Consider the following 22,210-nt stretch of genomic DNA (forward strand, 5'->3'; position numbering starts at 1 on the left):
ATAATTTTGAGGAATATAATGAATTTAATCCATTTTGGAATAAGGCTGTAACAACAAAATGTGGAAAAAGTGAAGTGCTGTGAATACTTTTCCGTCTATCATGTCATAATATTTGTAACAAAAATCAATAATTTAATTTTCAGTACCTTTTAAAAAGTTACAAATTCGAATTTATTGATGTAATTAAATTATTGTTTTTAATTTGAAGCTCTGTTGATATAATAATGTTAATAATTACAAAAAATTAAAGGTAGAGTAGGCAATTTCAGAAATATTAGCAATAGCGTCTAAGTTTGCAAAATTGCAAAACCACACCTCCTTCAAAACACATTGACACTCACAGCAGAGAACAACATAAGCACATACCATTACTACAATGATGAACATAAACAACTTACAGAGCTCTAGTTGTACCACCTGACTGCTGCCGATTCATTTCCGAGTCGATAGTATTGACATAGAACACATAAATCCGAGTCTGGGTAGAATGTCACAGGTTACAATCTCATAATTACGGTAATGATGACATGAAGCAATATAAGATCGTTGTTTTGGTTCAGAAGGGACTGTAAAAGGTGGCAATAATAGGGTATAAAGGGATAACTACACGTAAAATTAACAAATTATTTATACTGTACATATTGTTTTTATTAAGGGGAAATTATCTGTGTTGATACAGGTTAAGTGGTGCTTGTTCTAGTTTCCTAGTGTTCTGTTTGCTTGCTTGTTTGCTTGTTTTATGTAGTTACAGGGTAAGTTTGAATATGCAGCTTTAAATTAAAGTGGTGCTTGTTCCCCTGTTGTTTCATGTAGTTACAGGGTAAGTGTAAATGTACGGGCTGCAAATTAAAGTGGTGCTTGTTCCCCTTTTGTTTCTTGTAGTTACAGGGTAAGTGTAAATGTACGGGCTGTAAATAAAAGTGGTGCTTGTTCCCCTGTTGTTTCATGTAGTTAAATGGTAAGTGTGAATCTGTGGGCTGTAAATTAAAGTCATGCTTGTTCCCCTTTTGTTTCATGTAGTTACAGGGTAAGTGTAAATGTACGGGCTGTAAATAAAAGTGGTGCTTGTTCCCCTTTTGTTTCATGTAGTTACAGGGTAAGTGTAAATGTACGGGCTGTAAATAAAAGTGGTGCTTGTTCCCCTCTTGTTTCATGTAGTGACAGGGCAAGTATGAATCTACGGGCTATAATTTAAAGTACTGCTTTTTTCCCTCTTGTTTCATGTAGTTACAGGGTAAGTAGGCCTACAATAATAACACGTACACAATCTGATATCTTTATAAATGTATCTGTAAAATCTTTATTTGAAAAGCAACTTTAAATGTAAAGTTAACTGTAAATTAAAATTGTGCTTGCTCTCTTCTTTTTTCATGTAGTTACAGGGTAAGTACAATAAAAACACATACACAATCTGATATCACTCAGAAACATTTATTTGAAAAACAACTTTCAAAACCGATTTACAACACTAGTTTTTCTTGCTTGGCATCATCCTCCTTTTGTTCCTTTTCTTTTTCGTTCGTGCCACAGATGAATCTTAAATTGGAATCCCATGTCTCTAGATATTATTAAAAGAAAATACAGTACACCCAAAAATGTCCTTACATTTACTCGTTATGTAAGTGTGCTGTAATGCTCACAACAGTAACAAACAATAACATAATATATGATAACAACAATGAGAAACAAACAAGACAGGAAAACAGACACGGCAGTTCAACTCATGAGAGAATGCCACGGAAGCTACATCTACACAAGCTTTTCACTCATAATGGCCCTCGTTTATCAAAAGTGCGTACAATTTCCAGCGTAAGCCTTGCATACACCCAAAACCACGGTGACTTTGAGATTTATCAATATGGACGTTGGTGTACGGCACGCTCAAATCCTACGCCAGCTCAGGAGGTGGTGTACGCACGTTTGAGTTAGTGCGAAAATGCGCAGAAAAGCAATTCCACAACACGCCCTGACAAAGATATGCTATATTATGACCCACTGTAAAACAACAATGTAGTAATTACAAAATTCAGTGTTTATTTTTGTGCAACATGGACTTCAATGTTTAATTTGTGTGACTTTACCAAAGCATTTGATTCGTAGGCATGTATCCTCCAGCTGCGAGCCTGTGCGCTTTACCTGACGGTTCAGGGTTAGGCCCGGCAGCTGCGCATGGACTGGGACTGAAAACAATTAAGACTGACAAAATAAAGAAAAAATGACATTCTTCTTCTTTTAAATAATAATAATAAAATAAATAAAAAATAACGGCATTCTTCTTCTAAATAACAATAATCGTCATTAATAATAAAAATCATGATAATAATAATAATAATAAGAAGAAGAATCTTACAAATTGTCATGCAATTATTAATGTGAATGAATGGTAGTCCACATCACATCATCATCACTATCGTACACTCCATTACATGTGACGTGATACGAAATTAAATGCTAATTGTTTCAAAACACGTGCTGTAAAATAATGCTTGGTGATATGTCATTTCTCATCCAAACAGGTATTTAAACTGCTGGAGTGCGCTTCTCAACCCTCACACTATTAACAGTACTCGTCATTTGGGTCCATATTTAGTTTTTGTGGATGCCTTTAATCCTTAATTCCTTTAAGCCAACATATACGCCCGTTTCTACGCAAGACTGATAAATAAGGGCCATTGAACATGATGGTAACAGTTAGTTGGAAGCAAAAATATAAGTCAATTATGAGAGCATTTCTGTGTGTGCTTTTTATTTTGATAAATATTAATACGGAATAGCAAAATACATGGGATTCCTTAAGTGGAAATAATGAAAATGAAGAGGAACAAAAGAAGGAGAAGCCAAGCAATAGAAACAAAAAAGGACAAAACATGCTTTTTTCTGTCAGGACGTTAGTTTTTGAAATTAAAGTTTATTTTAAAAAATAAATAAATGACTATGAAATTTCGTAAATAAGTTTTGAAAGTTGTTTTTCAAATAAATGTTTCTGAGTGATATCAGATTGTGTATGTGTTTTTATTGTACTTACCCTGTAACTACATGAAACAAGAGGAGCAAGCACAATTTTAATTTACAGCCTGTAGATTCCCTGTAACTACATGAAATAACAAGCGCCACTTACACTGTAACTACACAAATAACTACCTCTAATTAAAAAAATACTTACAGTATAAATAATTTGTTGATTTTCCGGGTAGTTAACCCATTCCCAAAATATTACTATTCCCTTATGCCTACACATACTTTATAGTTACACTATAATTACCGAAAGTTATGCTGTAAAACGCTGTTTTACTTGCACAGTATTTTCCGGGCTGTAATCTAAAGCATTACCAAAAAAGTGTTTATTACACAAAAAAAAGCCTACCTTACCTTTAATTTTGTGTTTCATTTGAACTTAAATATCTGCATTACTTAACTAGTTGGAGCGACTTAACTTTGCTACTTAGCAACTTAGTAATCAACTTAAAAATTGACGTTTAATGCAACAAAAGTTCCTCTAAATAATAATAATAATAATAATAATAATAGATTTTATTTATAACACACTTTTTATTACGAAGAATCTAATTTAATTCCAAAGTTGTCATAACTCAAAAAGACTGCTGAAAAAGTTGAGCCAGTACATTATTTTTTGTGTACATTACACTCTTAAAAATAAGTTTTTCTGTGATGAAGAACCAAAGAACTTTTAGTGACCAGTTCTTAAAAGAGCCATTTTCTTGTATTCTTGGTAAAAAAGTAAAACATTTTAATAAACCAAATAACCTTTTTTTGCAATATAAATAACCTTCAGTGTAATAAAAAAGTTCCACTGATTCCATCAATGCCAATGAAGAACCTTAATTTTTATGAATCTACATAAAATACAGCATTATAATAATGTTTCTAATCTTAGAAATCAGTTATCACAAATTACTCCACAATTTATCTCTTGCAGATGAAGACTCACCAGCAGCAGAAGCTAATGGCCTGACTTCCTTTAAAGGTATTTAAAGTACAATATTTTAAAGGTGTTCTGTACTTGGTGTTACAAGTCATACTTCTTGGTGTTAAAAAGTGTTTCACACAAAGGCCCAATCCCATTTCTACCCCTTAGCCCTCCCCTTTCCTTTTTATTTTGCGCGTTCACGTGAAGAGGTAGGGGTGTCTCGATTCTCTTTTGGCTGAAGGGGTAGGGGTAAGCAGAAGGGCAAGATAGCCTTTCAGACGAAGATTTTTCCGGAGGACACTACAAACAAAGGGTATGAGGAACTTCCCTTCATACACGACTACCGTGCCTCTAGAATGCGTGTAGTGATGTTGCCACTCTGGATTGATCACTTATGTGTTGCCTGGATGCCAGTTTCTCCAAGTGACATTTTTCTTAAGTCCAAATACAGTGCAAAACAACGCTGTGAGTGACTAATTTGTTATACGCTTTTTGCCTGATTTCTATTAGATATAGCAGAATCACCCTACGCCTTGCCACTCTGTTTCAATGGGCAAGGGGAAGGGGTAGACATTGGGGTAGGCGAAGGGGTATAAAATAGAACTGGCATTGGGCCTGATTTAACTCTGGGTCATAAACTGTCTCAATGCTTTATTGAATATTTATCCACTTTGTACAGTCATAAAAACATAGTAACATCACAAATAAATATGCAAATAAAAAAGTCAAATCCAGGGTTTATACATGTACAGTGTGAAATCTCGTTTCAAGTATGATAAACTTATTGTCGTGTTTCTGCCTCTCCAGGACTCTGAACCTTTATGTCAGCAATCAACATCATGATTAAGTTTCTATATTTGCACTGATGCAGCTAAATGACATGCTTATATTAAACAAATATTGCATTAGCACAGCACTTTGCCTAGTAGAAGTTAGGATTAGGCTAGATTAGGTTAAACAAAACCAGCTTGTTTACAGATTGAGTAAATGTAGACAGAATGAATGACGATTATCTGATGTAATCAGAGTTATACCTGTAACCCAGTTGGTTTCATATGTTACTTGCAAATACAAATATTACAATATGACACCATAGAAAACAAATATTGATTGTAATAAATCTACAGTATTATATATTCTTCTTGTAATTTATTTGTATATTTGCATTTATTTCTACTGTATGAGTGCCACCTGCTTAAAAATCGTCTCACTTCTAGTATGTAACCATTGTTCCCTGAAGGAGGGAACAGAGACTTTACGTCGGTGATGTCATGATCTTGGCTCCATCCTTCCCTTTTCCACCCACTGCTGGCCTGCCGTGTACTCGCACCCTCTCTCGGGTTTTCTCTTCACCCGGTTACTGTCAGCTGGGTCTCATCATCGGCTCATTAGGTTTCTACTACACACACACACACCTGCCATCTCTTCCCTCCTGATTACTCTTCTTATTTCTAGTCTTGTTTTCCCTTTGTTGTCTGTCAGAGTATTGCGCGGTTTATCCGTATGTCATCTGTGTTTTCCCGTGTTGGTTGGCTGTCTCACTATCTGTTTTCTTAAAGATCTCAAGACTGTGCTGTGTCTGTGCTCTGCCCAGCTCACCAGCCTTTGCTTGCAGTGACTGTACCCGAAGGTTTCCTCACCATCAGCTGCCACCTGCCGCAGCCTCGGGCCCTTCTTTTCTACAGCCGCCGCTGCCTGGACACACCGGTCTCAGCCTTCAGACTCGCCGGCCTCCAGGACCTGTCTTCTTCTGTGTGCTTATATGAGTCTTTATGTTATATTACAGCCGTGGTTGTCTTGCCTAAGTTATAATTAAAGATATATTAACCTGCTTCCTCGCTCCTGAGTTTTCTCTCTCTCACCTTTCCCTCATGACAGGTGACTGATGGAATGGGGGTTTCACCTAGAAGCCTATCAACTTCAAGTTCTACAAAACGAGCTAATGGTAAAACAATGCCATGGGTCTGCATAATTTTCCACCCCACTGCATGGGTGTATAAGGACCTGAGGTGGTACGGTACTCAAACTTTCTGTGTCCCGTCCAGAACCCACGTTTCTCAGGTTGGGACGCAGGTGCCAGAGGGTGCCTCGTCTCTGAGAAAGGAGGTCCCTCCTCAGAGGAATTGGCCAGGGAGGGACTGTAACTAGGTGCACCAGTTCGGAGAACCAAGTCCGGCTTGGTCAATGCAGCACTACAAAATGGACATGCTCCTCGTCCTCCCTGATCTTGCGCAGAAACTGTTTGAGAAGGCTCATTGGAGGAAGGCATAATTGCGTAGGCCCCCCGGCAAGCTGTGCGCCAGCACATCCGTGCCATGGGTTCCGTCAGTCAAGGAAAAATATCAGCAGCAACAGGAATTGTCTGGGGAAGCAATCCAATCTGGTTAATCTGGTTGTTCCACAATGTCTCCCTCAGATCACCCTGGCCAAAGTATTCCCTCTCACAGAGGAAATAGATTGTGGTGTGGCAGAGGGGACTCAACCTTTACGAAGGTTATTGAGTCTGGACCACAGCATTGCGATGTTAATGTTCCCGCAATGAGAACATGAGCCATCCACAAACTCTGCCTCTGCATGCACTAAGCCCAAACACGCAAGGCAGTACTCGTGCCTGTCAGATGGTTCAACTAGTTGATCACACCCAGCAACACACGGACGAGACATCTTGAAAAAGACATACCACGTGTAGCTCTTTTAGAAGAGTAAAAATCTCTGCAGAATGCCACGTACAGTGCCCAGAGAGAACATACACGCTGTGACAGACCACGGCACAGATCAGACAGGAATGCGGAACTCACCGTCACTCTGACAGACTGGAGAGTCGATTGACTTGCTTGAATAAAGTTTAGAAGAGCGTGACCTTGATTTGAATCAGGTGTCCCTAATCCATCGAACACAAACACCTGATTCAACTCATCAGCTCGTTAGTAAAGACTCTCAAATAAGAGGGACATCAAAAATGTGCTGTGATGCGTCGGCCAGCGACCAACGCTTTTGTTCTTCTTCCTATACTCATTTGACCGCAGTTTGCTGCTTTCTTAAAACTTTGCTTTCTCTATAGCACAATCATTGTTGTGTCACGTCATCATCATTTTGTATGTGCTTCCTACGTATTTCTGTATTCTCTGATAAAGTTCCAGTGGTGTTGGTTTTGCTATTAGCCACAACAATTCACAGTCCCCAAAAAGGGGAAGCACACCGTTCCTGGAGGCACTGCAATACCAGGGCGATGCGTGGAGTGGGCGGTGCAAGCCCCGGTTCGGGCTCCATGTGCCAAAATCAATTTAATATGCAGTCCTCAGATAGGGGAGGTATCAGATATTAAACTGATAAGAATAGATACTACACTTGATCTTAGCCAAAAGGCCGAGAAGCGATGACACAATGACGCAGCGGCAGGGGAGCCAGCAAAGGCGACGCCCATCTGGGAAACGGTGGGGATTTGCAAAGGCCGCCAGCATTCCAGCTCAGCGCGGCCTGACCCCGAAAATCGACCACAACTTCGACCACTGAAGGTGAAGTGTGGTGTAGGTAGGAAGAATATTGCAGACTATTTTCAAAAGCAATTGCATTTGGAATTGCATTTTCAATTTGTGGACGCAAAAAATGTGACATAATCCAAACGCAAATCTGTTTACATTTTCGTTTACATTTTCGTATACGCGAACGCACAAGGCCTGCCATATTTCAAATGGAAAAGTAAAGTCTGTTTGCAATTGCATTTTCAATGTCTTACAAGTAATGACCCTGCCATTTTGGAATAGTAATAGAAAATCACCTATTTGCTATTTAATTTCCTCCGTGTCCTGCAACAACCTGCACAAAATTCAAATGGAATTTTAATCCCCTTTGCGTTTGCATTTCCGATGTCTAACACAGTCACCTGTCAATCAGGCTTGAGGGTGGGGTTTATTGATGTAGTCTGAACGTGTATAATGTGGGTTGTTTTTTCTATAAGATAGTTCAATAAGATTCAATTAGACAAGGTCAAAAAAGAATATGGTATAACATCTGACATTTCTGTCCCCCTCAATTCTGAAAAGATGGCTACTAAAGTTTTTGTGTCAAAAATTTGTATGCTTAAGGATTCGAGTGAGTTTGACAAGGGCCAAATTATGATGTCTAGACAACTGGTGAACCAGCTACAGGGTCAAGCTCATTGATGCACGTGGGGAGCGAAGGCTGGCCGGTGTGGTCCGATCAAACAGACGAGCTACTGGAGTTCAAACTGCTCAAGAAGTTAATGCTGGTTCTGATAGAAAGGTGTCAGAATACACAGAGCATCGCAGTTTGTTGCGTATGGGGCTGCATAGCGCTGACCAGTCAGGGTGCCCGTGCTGACCCCTGAACCCGCCGAAAGCACCAACAGTGGCACATGAGCATCAGAACTGGACCACGGAGCAATGGAAGAAGGAGGCCTGGTCTGAGGAATCACATTTTCTTTTATATCACTTGGATGGCCAGGTGTGTGTGCATCACTTACCTGGGGAACACATGGCATCAGGATGCACTATGGGAAGAAGGCAGGAGGAGGCAGTGTGATGCTTTGGGCAATGTTCCGCTGGGAAACCTTGGGTCCTGCAATCCATGTGGATGTTACTTTGACAAATATCACCTACCTAAGTATTGTTGCAGACCAACTCAACTAATTTTATTTATATAGCGCTTTCAAAGCCATTAAGATTGACCAAAGTGCTGTCCATGGTAGATAAAAATAGTTAAAAAAAACACATATAGAATCATATCAACATAAAACAACAGCATAACATGACAGCCGAAAAGTATTACAATCAATCAGTCACACTTCTCGGACCCAATCAAATGCCATAAGCTTGATAGAATAAGTAAGTCTTCAAGTCACAATTTAATATGTAAGGGCAACACATTCCAGAGTGCAGGAGCTACGATAGAAAAAGCACGATCTCCGCTATGCCTCAAGCGAGACCGTGGGACAGTTAGCTGCATGCTTTGAGAGGAGCGCAGTTGTTGTTGAGGTTGGTATGGGATCAACATGTCTTTTATGTACTCAGGAGCCTGATCATGTAATGCTTTGTAAACAAACATTAATACCTTATACTAGATTCTATATTTTACCGGTAACCAGTGGAGATATTAATGCAGGTGTTATGGGATCTCATTTCTTGGTTTTTGTCTGAATTCTCGCAGCAGCATTCTGAACATACAGTAGACGAGCAACCAGAGATTCCTTTATGACCAGAGCATTACAATAATCCAGCCATGATGAGACAAAGGGATGCAGAACAATCTCCAAATCCTTATTTAAAAGGATAGATTTCAATTTCGATAATTTCCTTAACTGAAAGAAAGATTTTCACAGCACTTTTAACTTGACGGTCAAAGCTAATTTCAGAATCGAAAATTACTCCAAGGTTCTTCACATGACCATGAATATTGTTGGACAAAAACCCATCATTTCCAACCAGGTCATTACTAAGCTGTTTGTTCCCAAACATTATGAACTCAATGCAAAAAAGTATTTGCTAAACGTCTCTTTATCAGTCAAGCACTTATACAATTGGCAAAAGATGTATGGCCATCACACTCCAAAGGCAAATGAAGTTGTAGATCATCAGCAAACAAGTGATAGTTAACATTGTATTGCCTAAAAATTTACCCCAGGGGTAACATGTACAATGAAAACAAAGTCGGATCAAGAATTGATCCCTGAGGAACACCCCAAGAGATGGTCGCAGAAGCAGAAACACAGTTTCAGTTTTTTAACAGCACATGTCCTATCATACATGTAAGAGGATTTTTCCCTACATAATCTCTGAGGTGTTCTATTAAAATCACATGATCTAATGTATCAAAGGCTGCACTTAAATCTAACATCATCATTATTGCAACTCTTTTCCCAGATCATGTACAGTCTTTCTCGATGGAAACGGTATTCCCTGGTGGCGGTGGCTCTTTCAGCAGATAATGCTCCTGCCACAAAGCTAAAATGGTTCAGAAATGGTTTGAGGAGCACAGCAACGAGTTTGAGGTGTTGACTTGGCCTCCAAATTCCCCAGATCTCAATCCAATCGAGCATCTGTGGGATGTGCTGAACAAACAAGTCTGATCAATGGAGGCCCCAACATAAAACCTAAAAAAAAAGGATCTGCTGCTCGCATCTTGGTGCCAGATACCACAGCACACCTTCAGGGGGCCTTGATGGGTCAGGGCTGTTTTGGCAGCAAAAGGTCCCACTAGACACAACATTAGGAAGGTGGTCATTATGTTATGCCTGATTAGTGTGTGTGTGTGTGTGTGTGTGTGTGTGTGTGTGTGTGTGTGTGTGTGTGTGTGTGTGTGTGTGTGTGTGTGTGTGTGTGTGTGTGTGTGTGTGTTTTGGTTTGTACTATTTAAATGTTGGTTGACATTTCATTCACCACAAGTCTACAGATACCAAAAATACTTTGATGAGTTAACAATGCTTTATTGTGTTGACCCTGTGAAAATAATGGAGGGGGAACGATGCAAAACTTACAAACTACTGTTGTTGCCATCAGCCACTGTGTTTTCAAATACCACTTAAATCTCTTAAATGAGCAATTATTACTGGCATCATTGCCGGGCCGTTAAAACAGTTTGAGTTTTTGCAGCCCCACCTCTAGCAGAATTGTTAAAGCCTCTGCTTACAGGATGTTGGTTCACCACATGTCAGATCAGGAGGCTGGGCTGAATGTGACTTAAACAGAAAAATGACTTCTCACCTTTAAAACTGTCCGATTTAACGACTTTTTGTGATATAATAACTGGTACATGAATTATAAACTTTAAAAACGTACGAAAGATGCTATAGAAGACATACTGTCTTTTTGTATAAATGTGCTGAAAGTGCACATCCGGCTACAGTACACTTCAGTCCATCATTAATGTTTTAAATATATATAAGGGAAAAAAAGAATCGTTCTGTGAACCCAATCGTATCCTTTTCCTCAAGTCCTTCCCCTCTGTCCGATGTTGATGTTTACACATTTGAGAAAGGTACTCATTAGGTTCCTCTGGTTCAGACCAGAAATAATTCATTTCTAGAAATATTAGTTCTGGTATTTGTTTTTGAATTTTGTGTGATACCTCTTTGAATGCATGTCATGATCCAGCGGGGCTTTTGGTACAACGAGGTTGGGGGAAAAAGGAAGTTAAAATACTGCATTCATCAATATTTTTTGAACAATGGTACAAACCACACCCACAATGCTTAAAACAGAAACCAGAACAATAACACCAACAACTTCAGCATTGGTAAGTATTAATCATTTAATAATATAATATAATAACTGACACCAGGGCAAATAGGCCTGCATTTAAAATCTAAACCTTTTCATGAGTATGTTTTTTTTTTAAACACAATCATCTACAAGTCGTTTTTTATGTACTGCAGGCTCACTACCTGCCTCACACACACACACACACACAGAGAGAGAAACACACAACACATGGATAAGCACATGCTTGCAAGGTTCACTGAAAATCTTTTCATTACAATTAAAAATGAAATAGGTTATTCGAAATATGAAACATTTGGTCAGCTTAGGTAAAATGGAAGTAGACAAGACGTCATGATTTCCTGTAAGGTTTCCATTTAACGTGGTTATAACAGGAAGCTTTTCTTGTTACAGAGACGCACACAAGATCAGTGTTCACTGAGGGTCTAATCTGACTGCAGTTGCAAATGGAAACATTTAAAATCTTCCTTTTGACAGGTAAAGTGCCCTTTTTAATATTAATTATATTTGAAACCAATAAAACTAGTAAATCACTTTACTGTAACCCAGCTTTTCACTGAATCTATTTTAAATTATAGCTGCAGTCTGTGTGCAAGTAACATCTCAACAGGTAACCACTGAAGGTAAGGCTCTTAGCTAAACTGCCTAATTTTCTTCAGAAAAAATCCTCCAGCATCTTTCGCATATTTGAACCCTCTCCAACTTTATGATTTTGAGATCCTGATGCTCCAGAAGGAAACACAATCTTTTGAGTAGAATTTATTGCTTGTTTTGTTAATATATATGTATTTTTAAAAAAAGAATTCTGTACTGCCATTGGGAAGCAATGGAAGATACTTACATGTTTTCTGGACGACAAGTTAAGTACAATTTATCTTAACATTTTCAGATCTTCAAATTCAAAAAGTTTTCAGCCCCGTTCATTTTAAAATGAAAATTACCCCATGATACCCTCAAGCCATCCTAGGTGTATATGACTTTTCTTTTTCTTTCTGATAAATACAGTCAGAGTTATATTAATAAATATCCTGATGCTTCCAAGCTTTATAATGGCAGTGACGGGGGCTCATGAGTTTGAAGCATAAAAAAGTGCATTCATCCATCATAAACGTACTCCACACTGCTCTGGGGTGGGGGGTGGTTAAATAAAGGACTTCTGAAGCGAATCGATGGGGTTTTCTAAGAAAACTTTCCATATTTAACACATAAAGTAAATTATCTAGTTCCAGCCAGACCTCTTTTCGTATTCAACTTATGAAGAAAGTGCAACTCCTCATACAGTTCAAAAAGTGTCAAGACAGTTAAGCTTTTTCCATACATTGAATACAGAAGGCCGTCTGACGGAAGCTAGATATACCGTAATTCCTCAAATAAAGACCGGGGCCTTTATTTACCTGAACTGCCGATGGGAACCGGCTTTTATTTGAAGCAGGCTTTTATTAGGGGCAGGCCTGTATTTCTAATTCCATCTGTTTGAAATATAATTGCTTTAAGTAAACCGTTTTCAATTTAAAGTGATCGTTTCAGTAGGCAAATATCATTGATTTTTAAGAAACATTTGCAAAAAGATCACCATACAACAACATAATACGCATTTTTTGTAACTCCGCGCGCAGCTCTCGGCGAATCTAGCCGAGCATGACGTCTCATCACACCGGCCCCCAGTTTGCACATACAAATGAGGTGCTTATATTTACTGAATGAGCCTACAAAAGGAGAAATAAGCCATTTTAAATAAAGATCCATGTTTAATTAAATAAATAAATCACGACATTAAAGTTTAGTGAAATTAGGAAATATTTAAGAGGTCGTTAATTTAGTGCATATTTTGTTCTCATGTCACAAGTAATAATATCAAACCAAGGTTTACTGATTTTTACACGATTCTTTTGTAGACATTTTTTACAAAAAATTTTTGGTGAAATGTACTAAAATAAATATCATCACCTGTGCACGTTAGCCCACTTCTTCTCGACGCATTGGTTTATAGAACAATTACTCCTAATCGCACTCTGTCTTTTCAAAGAATAGCACAACGGCAAGCGGGTCAAGTATAAACGCTTCGTCCGTTTGGGGAGGAGCACGAGCAGTCAGCGGAGGCTCGCGCGGCGGAGACAGGCGAAAATATAAATAAGGCTTGAGACAGGGCTGCGTGGAGCTGAGCTTCGAGGCTTAGGTGCGACACCCTTAAGACATAAAAGAGACGAGAGGCTAATATTAGGTGCGTCTTAATCAGCTCCCTAGTTCAGTAGTCAGGGCACTGATCAGGACATACCGGTAAGTCAATGGGCTGATCCCCGATCAGTGCCCTGACTACTGACGGAGCAGATTGAGGCGCACGCATTGTGAAGACTGATATTTGTAGCCTGCCTGACACGGCATTTTCACAGACGTCGCATCTCTCATAGACTACAGTAGTCTATTTAAAATGGCACATGCATCCGTTATATTCTCAATTTAGTTTACAAAGCAATCCCTGTAAAGTTTTTAGGTTGACTATAGAAGAGACCAGGATAAGTGTGTGTCGCACTGGCAAGACTCGCATCGGGGCGTGCGGCATCAGGATGGTTTCGCTCCATCGTGATGTCGGTCAGCCGTCACGGCGCAACCCTACTGAACATTACGCTGAACTTGAATGCACATTTAATTTATTTGAGACCGGCCTTTATTTGTTCGTGCTGACCATGGCCCCGGCCACTATCAGAGGCCCGGCGTTTAATTGACTACAGGCTTTTATTTGAGGAAATACGGTATTTTACTTTAGAACGTGTTAAATATGGATATTTTTCTTACAAAACACCATTGATTCGCTTCAGAGGGCCTTTATTAACCCAGCGCAGTGTGGAGCACTTTTATAATGGATGGATGCACTTTTTTGAGCTTTAAACTCGTGAGCCCCATTCACTGCCATTATAAAGCTTGAAGGGTCAGGATTTTTATTAATACAAATAAATACTCCAATTTATTAATAGAATAAAAACTCAAACTGTGGTCAGAAAGCGACCCCTCCTATTTTGTTAAAATAATGAACATTTTGCCAATTCTGCAAGGGGTGTTTAAACTTTTGAACACAACTGTACTGTATATTATAGGTTATTTCTGGTTTGTTATGTGAACTTTTAACAACTATTTTATTTAACTGTATCATTTTTAAGTTACACCACTGTAATAAAGTGTTGTTATTTAGCCACTCTAACCTAAGGATTATTTATCCCCTAGACACTCCAATTCAGATTCCCAAACCCAAGATAACTCCGAATCCAACTCACAAGGTGCTGTACAGCTCAGAGACGGTCAGTCTGCACTGTGAGGTCCCTGGAGGAGCGCCTGACTTACAATACGACTGGTACAAGGACGCCGCTAATATTGAAAATAAGCACCAGTCCAGCATCACTGTGACAGATGGAGGAAATTATGAATGCAAGGCAAAAAATGGAACTTCGGAGTCTGAAAAAAGTGATGGGTACACTTTAACCCTACAAGGTGAATGGATGTCATAGTGTAGGATATTTATGTAATAAGATAAGAATAGTGCACAGCATGAATGAGTACACCTTCTCTGAAACTTAACAACTCAGCAATTACTCTTTACATGGAAAACATGTTGGGGTTCTTCAGAGATGTAATGTTCCAGGAAGTCTGCTTGATCAATTACCAAAGAAGCATGTTATTCAGGAAAATAAGATCTTCTTGTCAAAGTGATAAAATGTTGTGCTACAAACAGTCCACCCTCATGGACAGTTATTATTACAAAATTGTTACTTTATTACAAAAAAAACAAAAACGAAATACATATTTTCTAGTATAAGTTTAAGGCAATTTTTGATCAACAGATAAGAATATTTAAAGAGCAGTAATTTCTTGACAATAAAAGTGTTATATAGCCCACTGAATCATTCTAGGACTTAATGCTGACAGCAATGAAGCCACTTTTGGGACAGAAACTGTCAGGAGACTTATTTCTTAGTACAAAAGAGGACAGTGGTGCAAGAAGAGTACCAAATCATTGTTTTCAGCAGTAGCGACTCCTGGCTGTAAATTTCGGTAGGACAGATTCTTGGGCTTAGTGCTAGTTTATAATAAACATTTTGTAAGAGTTATATCCTAATCACTGAACACATCAGACACGCTTTTGGCAGAATTTCGTTGTTTCAGCCTGAGGGTGGCGCTCTGGTAATGCACACATGACAACCACATAGAATGCTATCTTGACAACCACGTAGAATTTCCTTAATGTAGCAGGCCTATAGCCTGACAAGCCAGACCCACATCAAGATGTTTGGTCTGGAAACTCACCATTGACAGCTCAATCCGAGGGGCGGATAAACGGTTGTCTTTCGGTTGTCGCGGTCAAAGCTGATTCGATAGACTGCCGTTCGCCAGTTTCTGTGTTTACTAGAAGCACGCAAACGCAACTCGGCCGTCGTCATTATGGCCCCGCCCACCGACTCTATGCACGATGTGATTGGCCCGGCAAGAGTTAGGGGATTACAGCTCAGAAGGGTACTGAGAGTTCCTAGACGACACTCGCGGGCAGATTAATTTTGCTGCCGCTAGGGTGCGTCTAGATTTCTAGACTAGCAGGCCTATTTATTACCTCTAAAGGTTGTTTTAGAATATTGCAAGTTGTGTAGGTGTTTAAAAACAAAGTCATGTCTATTCTCAGAACAAACATAAAAAGGCTATTCACATCAACACATTTAAACTAAACGATTTACACTTTCATTAATTTGATATGATACTCTACATAGGAAGAACATACCAAGACACATAGCTGATGCAGACTGATAATGTCGAGCCCGATCTCACGAAAATGCGTATAAATAGTACGATAGTGCAATCTTGTGGAATGTATGTCTTTTCGTGTGCATATGATACGCACTTTATGGCATATAATACGTACAAACCCCCCCCCCCCCACCAACCTAATCATATCCAAGAGCGTGTCATATGCACGCCATAAAGTGCGTATGATATCCACGCGAAAAACTGTGAAGCATTTGCACGCTGAAACTCATTTTGATGTATTCATTCCACGAGATTTCACACTCGTACTATTGATACACATGACCATGAGATCGTGTTGTAATGTCTTGGTCTGGAACAAATTGTCCCAGGAACTCTTTTTCCCCCAGACCTGCTGCTGTCTGTGTTTCCATCGCTGTCTTAAGTACCGTGAAGATTAGTCCGTTGACGTAAGACTGCGCGCAACTTTTCAGAACCCACTGGATTTCGTCCTCCGCAAACTAAATGTAATAAAGCCTGAACCTCATCTGTCCATCTGTCGTATTTTTTAAACTCCATTGTTGATTTGAATAACAAACGACTCTTACTGCGTGCACTTCGACTTACTTTTAGTTTGAAATAAAATGCTGCGTGAAGTCAACCAATCAGCATGTTCAGCGCCCAAGTCTCACCGGTGAAAGTCCCTGAACTTTGAAAAAGTCGAGGTCGCGATCCCCCCTCCCCCAAGTCCTCTGTTCCGGGTTAAAGATCGCGCAGTGCAAACGCAGCTTATGAGAGTGCGCTGCAGTTCCATTTTTCACCACAGATTTACATTGTAAATTTGGGGGTGCTGTAGAGCTAAGGAGACCTGCTGCCCCACTGCTATCATGATAACTAATATAAATATTTCTGTTATTTTTAAGTGATTTTGCCATCTTTCCATGAATTTTAAAAGTGATCATTACAAAAATATATTTTTTTTTTATTTGTTCAGAGGGGATGTACACTACATGCTGTGTACTGTATGTGCTCTGCCTTTTTTTAAGTTTAGTTTTATTTCTAATGCTGTAATACAGTGATTAAGTATTTGTGCTGGATATTTACGTTTTTAAATTTCTCTATTTACTATGAAAAAAAAAGAAACAAAACGCATTCGTTAACAGTTTATGTTAAGTTTTGTCACAGAAGAATCAATCATCAGTTTACTTTAGATGAAAACCGCATGTAATGGCAAAATCATAATAAAGAAATAAAGATATGTTTCTATTTTGACAACACTGTTCTTGGAGTTTTGGATGTTTTTCAAGTTAACTAATGTTTTAGAATTTCTATACTGTATAGTTTTTTATTATTATTTATTTTTTTAGCTTTGGTGTTTTCATTGAAGTCATAATTAAACCCAGCATAAATATAAATGTATTTCTATTAATTAAATGATTGTAATATCTGTTACATTACTATTATTATTGTGTTTGTCTGTGCAGAACCACCTCAACCAAAACTGTCAATAGAGTCTGAATGGAAAACATTTTACCCAAATGAAAAAGTGACTCTGAAGTGTTCAATCGATGGAGGTTCAAGGGAATGGGGCTATGAATGGTTTAGAAATGGAGCTCCGCTTTCAGGAGATGAGGACATTTCCTTTTCTGACAACACACTCTCAATCAGATCAGCAAAAGCGATTCATTCAGGAGACTTTACCTGCAGAGGAAAACATCTGAAGAGAACACCAGTGACTACAGGACAATCAGAAGCTGTGAGACTTCATATTAATGGTAAAACTACTTATGATATTATTTGATTAATAGATATGAACAAAATTGACAGGCACTTAAAAAGTTAAATGAAGAAGCCAGACACTATCAGTAGCATGAGTCTATTTAGTCTCAGATTACAGAGAATTATAATCATCTGCAGCTGAAAGAAGCAGTTATTTTTTGAAGGTGGTCCATTATTTCTTATTTGACCTCTGTTTCTTCTAGTTGACACACCAAAACCAGACATCAGAAAAGATCTATGGTTTGAGCCCTTCTACACTGAGGAGAAAGTCCAGATTGGTTGTAATATGCCTGGTGATGGATGGACGTATGACTGGTACAAAGACTCAAAAACCTTGACCACAAATCTAAACTTGATTATCAACTCAGCATCTCTCTCTGACGCTGGTGACTATCTCTGCAAAGCAAAGAGAGGAGACTTCTCAGTGGACAGTGAGACTCTACAAGTGCAAGTTCAAGGTGAGTCAATAACTTACCTCTTTATAGTCATTTCTATTGTGAATTATTCTTCCATTGTGAATCCATTGATTGTACAATCCCTCAGTTAAGCAGGAAATGCATGGACTAATTAAATGTAACCCTTGAAATGTAAATCGCATTGGAAGCATTCAACCCCAGGAACTCTTTTCGCCCAGACCTGCTGCTGTCTGTGTTTCCATCGCTGTCTTAAGTACCGTGAAGATTAGTCCGTTGACGTAAGACTGCGCGCATCTTTTCAGAACCCACTGGATTTCGTCCTCCGCAAACTAAATGTAATAAAGCCTGAACCTCGTCTGTCCATCGGGCGTATTTTTTAAACTCCATTGTTGATTTGAATAGCAAACGACTCTTACTGCGTGCACCGCGACTTACTTTTAGTTTGAAATAAAATGCTGCGTGAAGTCAACCAATCAGCATGTTCAGCGCCCAAGTCTCACCCGCGAAAGTCCCTGAACTTTGAAAAAGTACTCCCGCAAAGTCACGATCCCCCCCTCCCCCAAGTCCTTAGTTCCAGGTTAAAGTTCCCGCGGTGCAAACGCAGCTTATGAGAGTGCGCTGCAGTTCCATTTTTCACCACAGATTTACATTGTAAATTTGGGGGTGCTGTAGAGCTAAGGAGGGCTCAGAGACCAGCTGCCCCACTGCTATCATGATAGCCTGCCGAATCCATGCACTTCAACTAATATAAATATTTCTGTTTTTTTTAAGTAATTTTGTCATCTTCCCATGAATTTTAAAAGTGATCATTAAGAAAATATATATTTTTTTATTTGTTCAGAGGGGATGTACACTGCATGCTGTGTACTGTATGTGTGCTGGCCTTTTTTTAAGTTTAGTTTTTTTTTTTTTTTTTCTAATGCTGTAATACAGTGATTAAAGGGGGGGGGGGTGAAACACTCAGTTTCAGTCAATCTCATGTCAATATTGAGTACCTATAGAGTAGTATTGCATCCTTCATATCTCCGAAAAATCTTTAGTTTTATTATATTTATAAAAGAAATATAGGCTGTACCGAGTCTTTCCGGAAAAAACCGAGCGCCTGGAGGCGTATCGTGTTGGCGGAGCTAAAGAATGACGAGCGCGCAAAGCGGTGACGTCCTCAAGCGTGGAGAAACTCATGGCTATCGATCTCAGCTAATAGATGATCCAGAATAAATTGAACAGGAGAAACAGCAACATCAGGACATCCATCTCTGTGGTATGGACTGTATTTAGTGGCCTGTCAACATTTGTGTGTCTTTACTCGCAGTTTATGAGGACATGATTCGGTTTATGGACTATTGTATGCGACTAAACCTTAGCAGTAGCAAGCAAAACGGTTTTGCACGTCAGACTAGTGTAACGTTATACAGAGAACAACAATAGAGTCCGTTAGAGCATTTGAATGACGAAGCACGCGATCGTATCGTTTACTGATGTTTACTCACGCGACGAGCCAATAGCAGAGACATTTGAAGCAGTTTTACTCACCGGCTGCTTCCAAAGCAGGACCGAACCTTTATCGCTTGGACCGCTCCATCAAAAACACACTTCTTTGGTATGATTTGGTGAAGTCCTGACAGCAGTGAACGGTGGAGATCCACTTTGTGACGCGACTGAAGCGATGTTGTGAAGCTTCTCGTCATTTCTGCGTTCAAATCGGTTCAAATGCAGCGCTGCCTTCCCGGAATGCTGTGCTGAAGCGTTGAAGTCGCTCGACGTCACCCAGAGGAATAAAGTGGAGCGCAGCGTGGACTATAACCAACATAAGTGTTCACGGACGACTGGATCTGCACCTGAGAGAGTGTTTATGGGCGTGCATTTCCTCTCTCGCTCTAGTCACGCGCACCCTACCGGGAGAAGAGCCCGTACGGCCCATACAAGGACCTTCCGCTCCATTAACGTCAAGCCGACCCATACTCGAAAAAAACTCTCCGAAACTTGTGAAAAGCTCAGTATGCATGAAACAGCATTTCACCCCCCCCCCCCTCCTTTAAGTATTTGTTCTGGTTATTTACGTTTTTAAATTTCTCTATTTACTATGAAAACCACAAAAAAAAAAAAAAAAGCAAAATGCATTCGTTAACAGTTTATGGTAAGTTTTGTCACAGAAGAATTGATCATCAGTTTAGATGAAAACAGCATGTAATGGCTAAATCATAATCTGTTACATTGTGAAATAAAGCTATGTTTCTATTTTGACAACACTGTTCCCTCCAGTGGCTCCCGGTTCGGTACCGTGTTGATTTAAAAAATTTAATGTTTGCCTTTAAAGCTCTTAATGGTCTTGCGCCACCTTATTTATCAGAGATGTTAAGTGTCTACCGTCCAGACAGAGCCCTCCGGTCGGCGGACCAGATGAGGCTAGTTGTTCCGAGGTCCCGGTGCAAGCAGTGGGGTGATCGTTCATTTGCTTTTGCTGCTCAAAAGCTTTGGAACACTTTACCTGTAGACCTGCGTGTTCTTACAGACCTGGCACTGTTCAAGTCCAGGTTAAAAACACATTTATTTACACTGGCCTTTACCACACTGTAGCATATAGCACTTTAAATTGTATTGTTGTATTTTGTGTAACTGTTCCTTTGGTTTTTGCTTAATGTATTAATGTATTATTTATTGTAGATGTCCTTCTGTTTTAAATGTAAAGCACCTTGGTCCTCCTTTTGGTTGTTGGAAGGTGCTATACAAATAAAGTTTGATTGATTGACTGATTGATTGATTGATTGATTGATTGATTGATTGATTGATTGATTGATTGATTGATTGATTGATTGATTGATTGTTCTTGGAGTTTTGGATGTTTTGCAAGTTAACTAATATTTTAGAATTTCTATACTGTATAGTTTTTTATTTTATTTTTTTAGCTTTGGTGTTTTCATTGAAGTCATAATTAAACCCAGCATAAATATAAATGTAGTTCTATTAATTCAATGATTGTAATATCTTACATTACTATTATTATTGTGTTTGTCTGTGCAGAACCACCTCAACCAAAACTGTCAATAGAGTCTGAATGGAAAACATTTTACCCAAGTGAAAAAGTGACTCTGAAGTGTTCACTCGATGGAGGTTCAAGGGAATGGGGCTATGAATGGTTTAGAAATGGAGCTCCGCTTTCAGGAGATGAGGACATTTCCTTTTCTGACAACACACTCTCAATCAGATCAGCAAAAGCGATTCATTCAGGAGAGTTAACCTGCAGAGGAAGACATCTGACGAGAACACCAGTGACTACAGGACAATCAGAAGCTGTGAGACTTCATATTAATGGTAAAACTACTTATGATGTTATTTGATTAATAGATATGAACGAAATTTACAGGCACTTAAAAAGTTAAATGAAGAAGCCAGACACTATCAGTAGCATGAGTCTATTTAGTCTCAGATTACAGAGAATTATAATCATCTGCAGCTGAAAGAAGCAGTTATTTTTTGAAGGTGGTCCATTATTTCTTATTTGACCTCTGTTTCTCCTAGTTGACACACCAAAACCAGACATCAGAAAAGATCCACTGTTTGTGTTCTTCTACACTGAGGAGAAAGTCCAGATTGGTTGTAATATGCCTGGTGATGGATGGACGTATGACTGGTACAAAGACTCAAAAACCTTGAACACAAATTCAACCTTCACTATCCTCTCAGCATCTCTCTCTGACGCTGGTGTCTATCTCTGCAAAGCAAAGAGAGGAGACTTCTCAGTGGACAGTGAGACTCTACAAGTGCAAGTTCAAGGTGAGTCAATAACTTACCTCTTTATAGTCATTTCTATTGTGAATTATTCTTCCATTGTGAATCCATTGATTGTACAATCCCTCAGTTAAGCAGGAAATGCATGGACTAATTAAATGTAACCCTTGAAATGTAAATCGCATTGGAAGCATTCAACCCCAGGAACTCTTTTCGCCCAGACCTGCTGCTGTCTGTGTTTCCATCGCTGTCTTAAGTACCGTGAAGATTAGTCCGTTGACGTAAGACTGCGCGCATCTTTTCAGAACCCACTGGATTTCGTCCTCCGCAAACTAAATGTAATAAAGCCTGAACCTCGTCTGTCCATCGGGCGTATTTTTTAAACTCCATTGTTGATT

The 22,210-nt window shown here is 39.1% G+C and overlaps 2 protein-coding genes and 1 non-coding gene across 4 annotated transcripts in view; 2 read left to right on the forward strand and 1 right to left on the reverse strand.

The window, feature by feature from the left end:
• LOC137079120 (cell adhesion molecule Dscam1-like) overlaps positions 1-4,965 on the forward strand; it is a 37,169-nt gene extending 32,204 nt beyond the window's left edge. Inside the window, exons 13-14 of the mRNA XM_067447083.1 lie at positions 3,938-3,985; positions 4,736-4,965. Of these exons, the coding sequence (XP_067303184.1) occupies positions 3,938-3,985; positions 4,736-4,743 (56 nt within the window). The 3' untranslated portion in view covers positions 4,744-4,965. The remainder of the gene's footprint in view (positions 1-3,937; positions 3,986-4,735) is intronic.
• Positions 1-22,210, forward strand: part of LOC137078998 (hemicentin-1-like) — a 96,791-nt gene that overhangs the window by 57,817 nt on the left and 16,764 nt on the right. The window contains exons 1-8 of one of the 2 annotated variants that reach the window (XM_067446899.1): positions 11,142-11,179; positions 11,557-11,640; positions 11,742-11,786; positions 14,383-14,646; positions 17,373-17,663; positions 17,871-18,125; positions 21,105-21,395; positions 21,603-21,857. In XM_067446899.1, the coding sequence (XP_067303000.1) occupies positions 11,610-11,640; positions 11,742-11,786; positions 14,383-14,646; positions 17,373-17,663; positions 17,871-18,125; positions 21,105-21,395; positions 21,603-21,857 (1,432 nt within the window). In that variant the 5' untranslated portion in view covers positions 11,142-11,179; positions 11,557-11,609. Of the gene's footprint in view, positions 1-11,141; positions 11,180-11,556; positions 11,641-11,741; positions 11,787-14,382; positions 14,647-17,372; positions 17,664-17,870; positions 18,126-21,104; positions 21,396-21,602; positions 21,858-22,210 lie in introns of those variants that run through there. The other variant, XM_067446900.1, reaches the window with a different exon arrangement.
• LOC137080068 (U2 spliceosomal RNA) lies at positions 7,117-7,306 on the reverse strand. The gene has a single exon (XR_010905987.1). It is a non-coding gene; the product is annotated as a U2 spliceosomal RNA (small nuclear RNA).

The sequence above is a fragment of the Pseudorasbora parva genome, chromosome 6 (assembly GCF_024679245.1).
Source record: "Pseudorasbora parva isolate DD20220531a chromosome 6, ASM2467924v1, whole genome shotgun sequence".
Classification (NCBI taxonomy): Eukaryota; Metazoa; Chordata; class Actinopteri; order Cypriniformes; family Gobionidae; genus Pseudorasbora; species Pseudorasbora parva.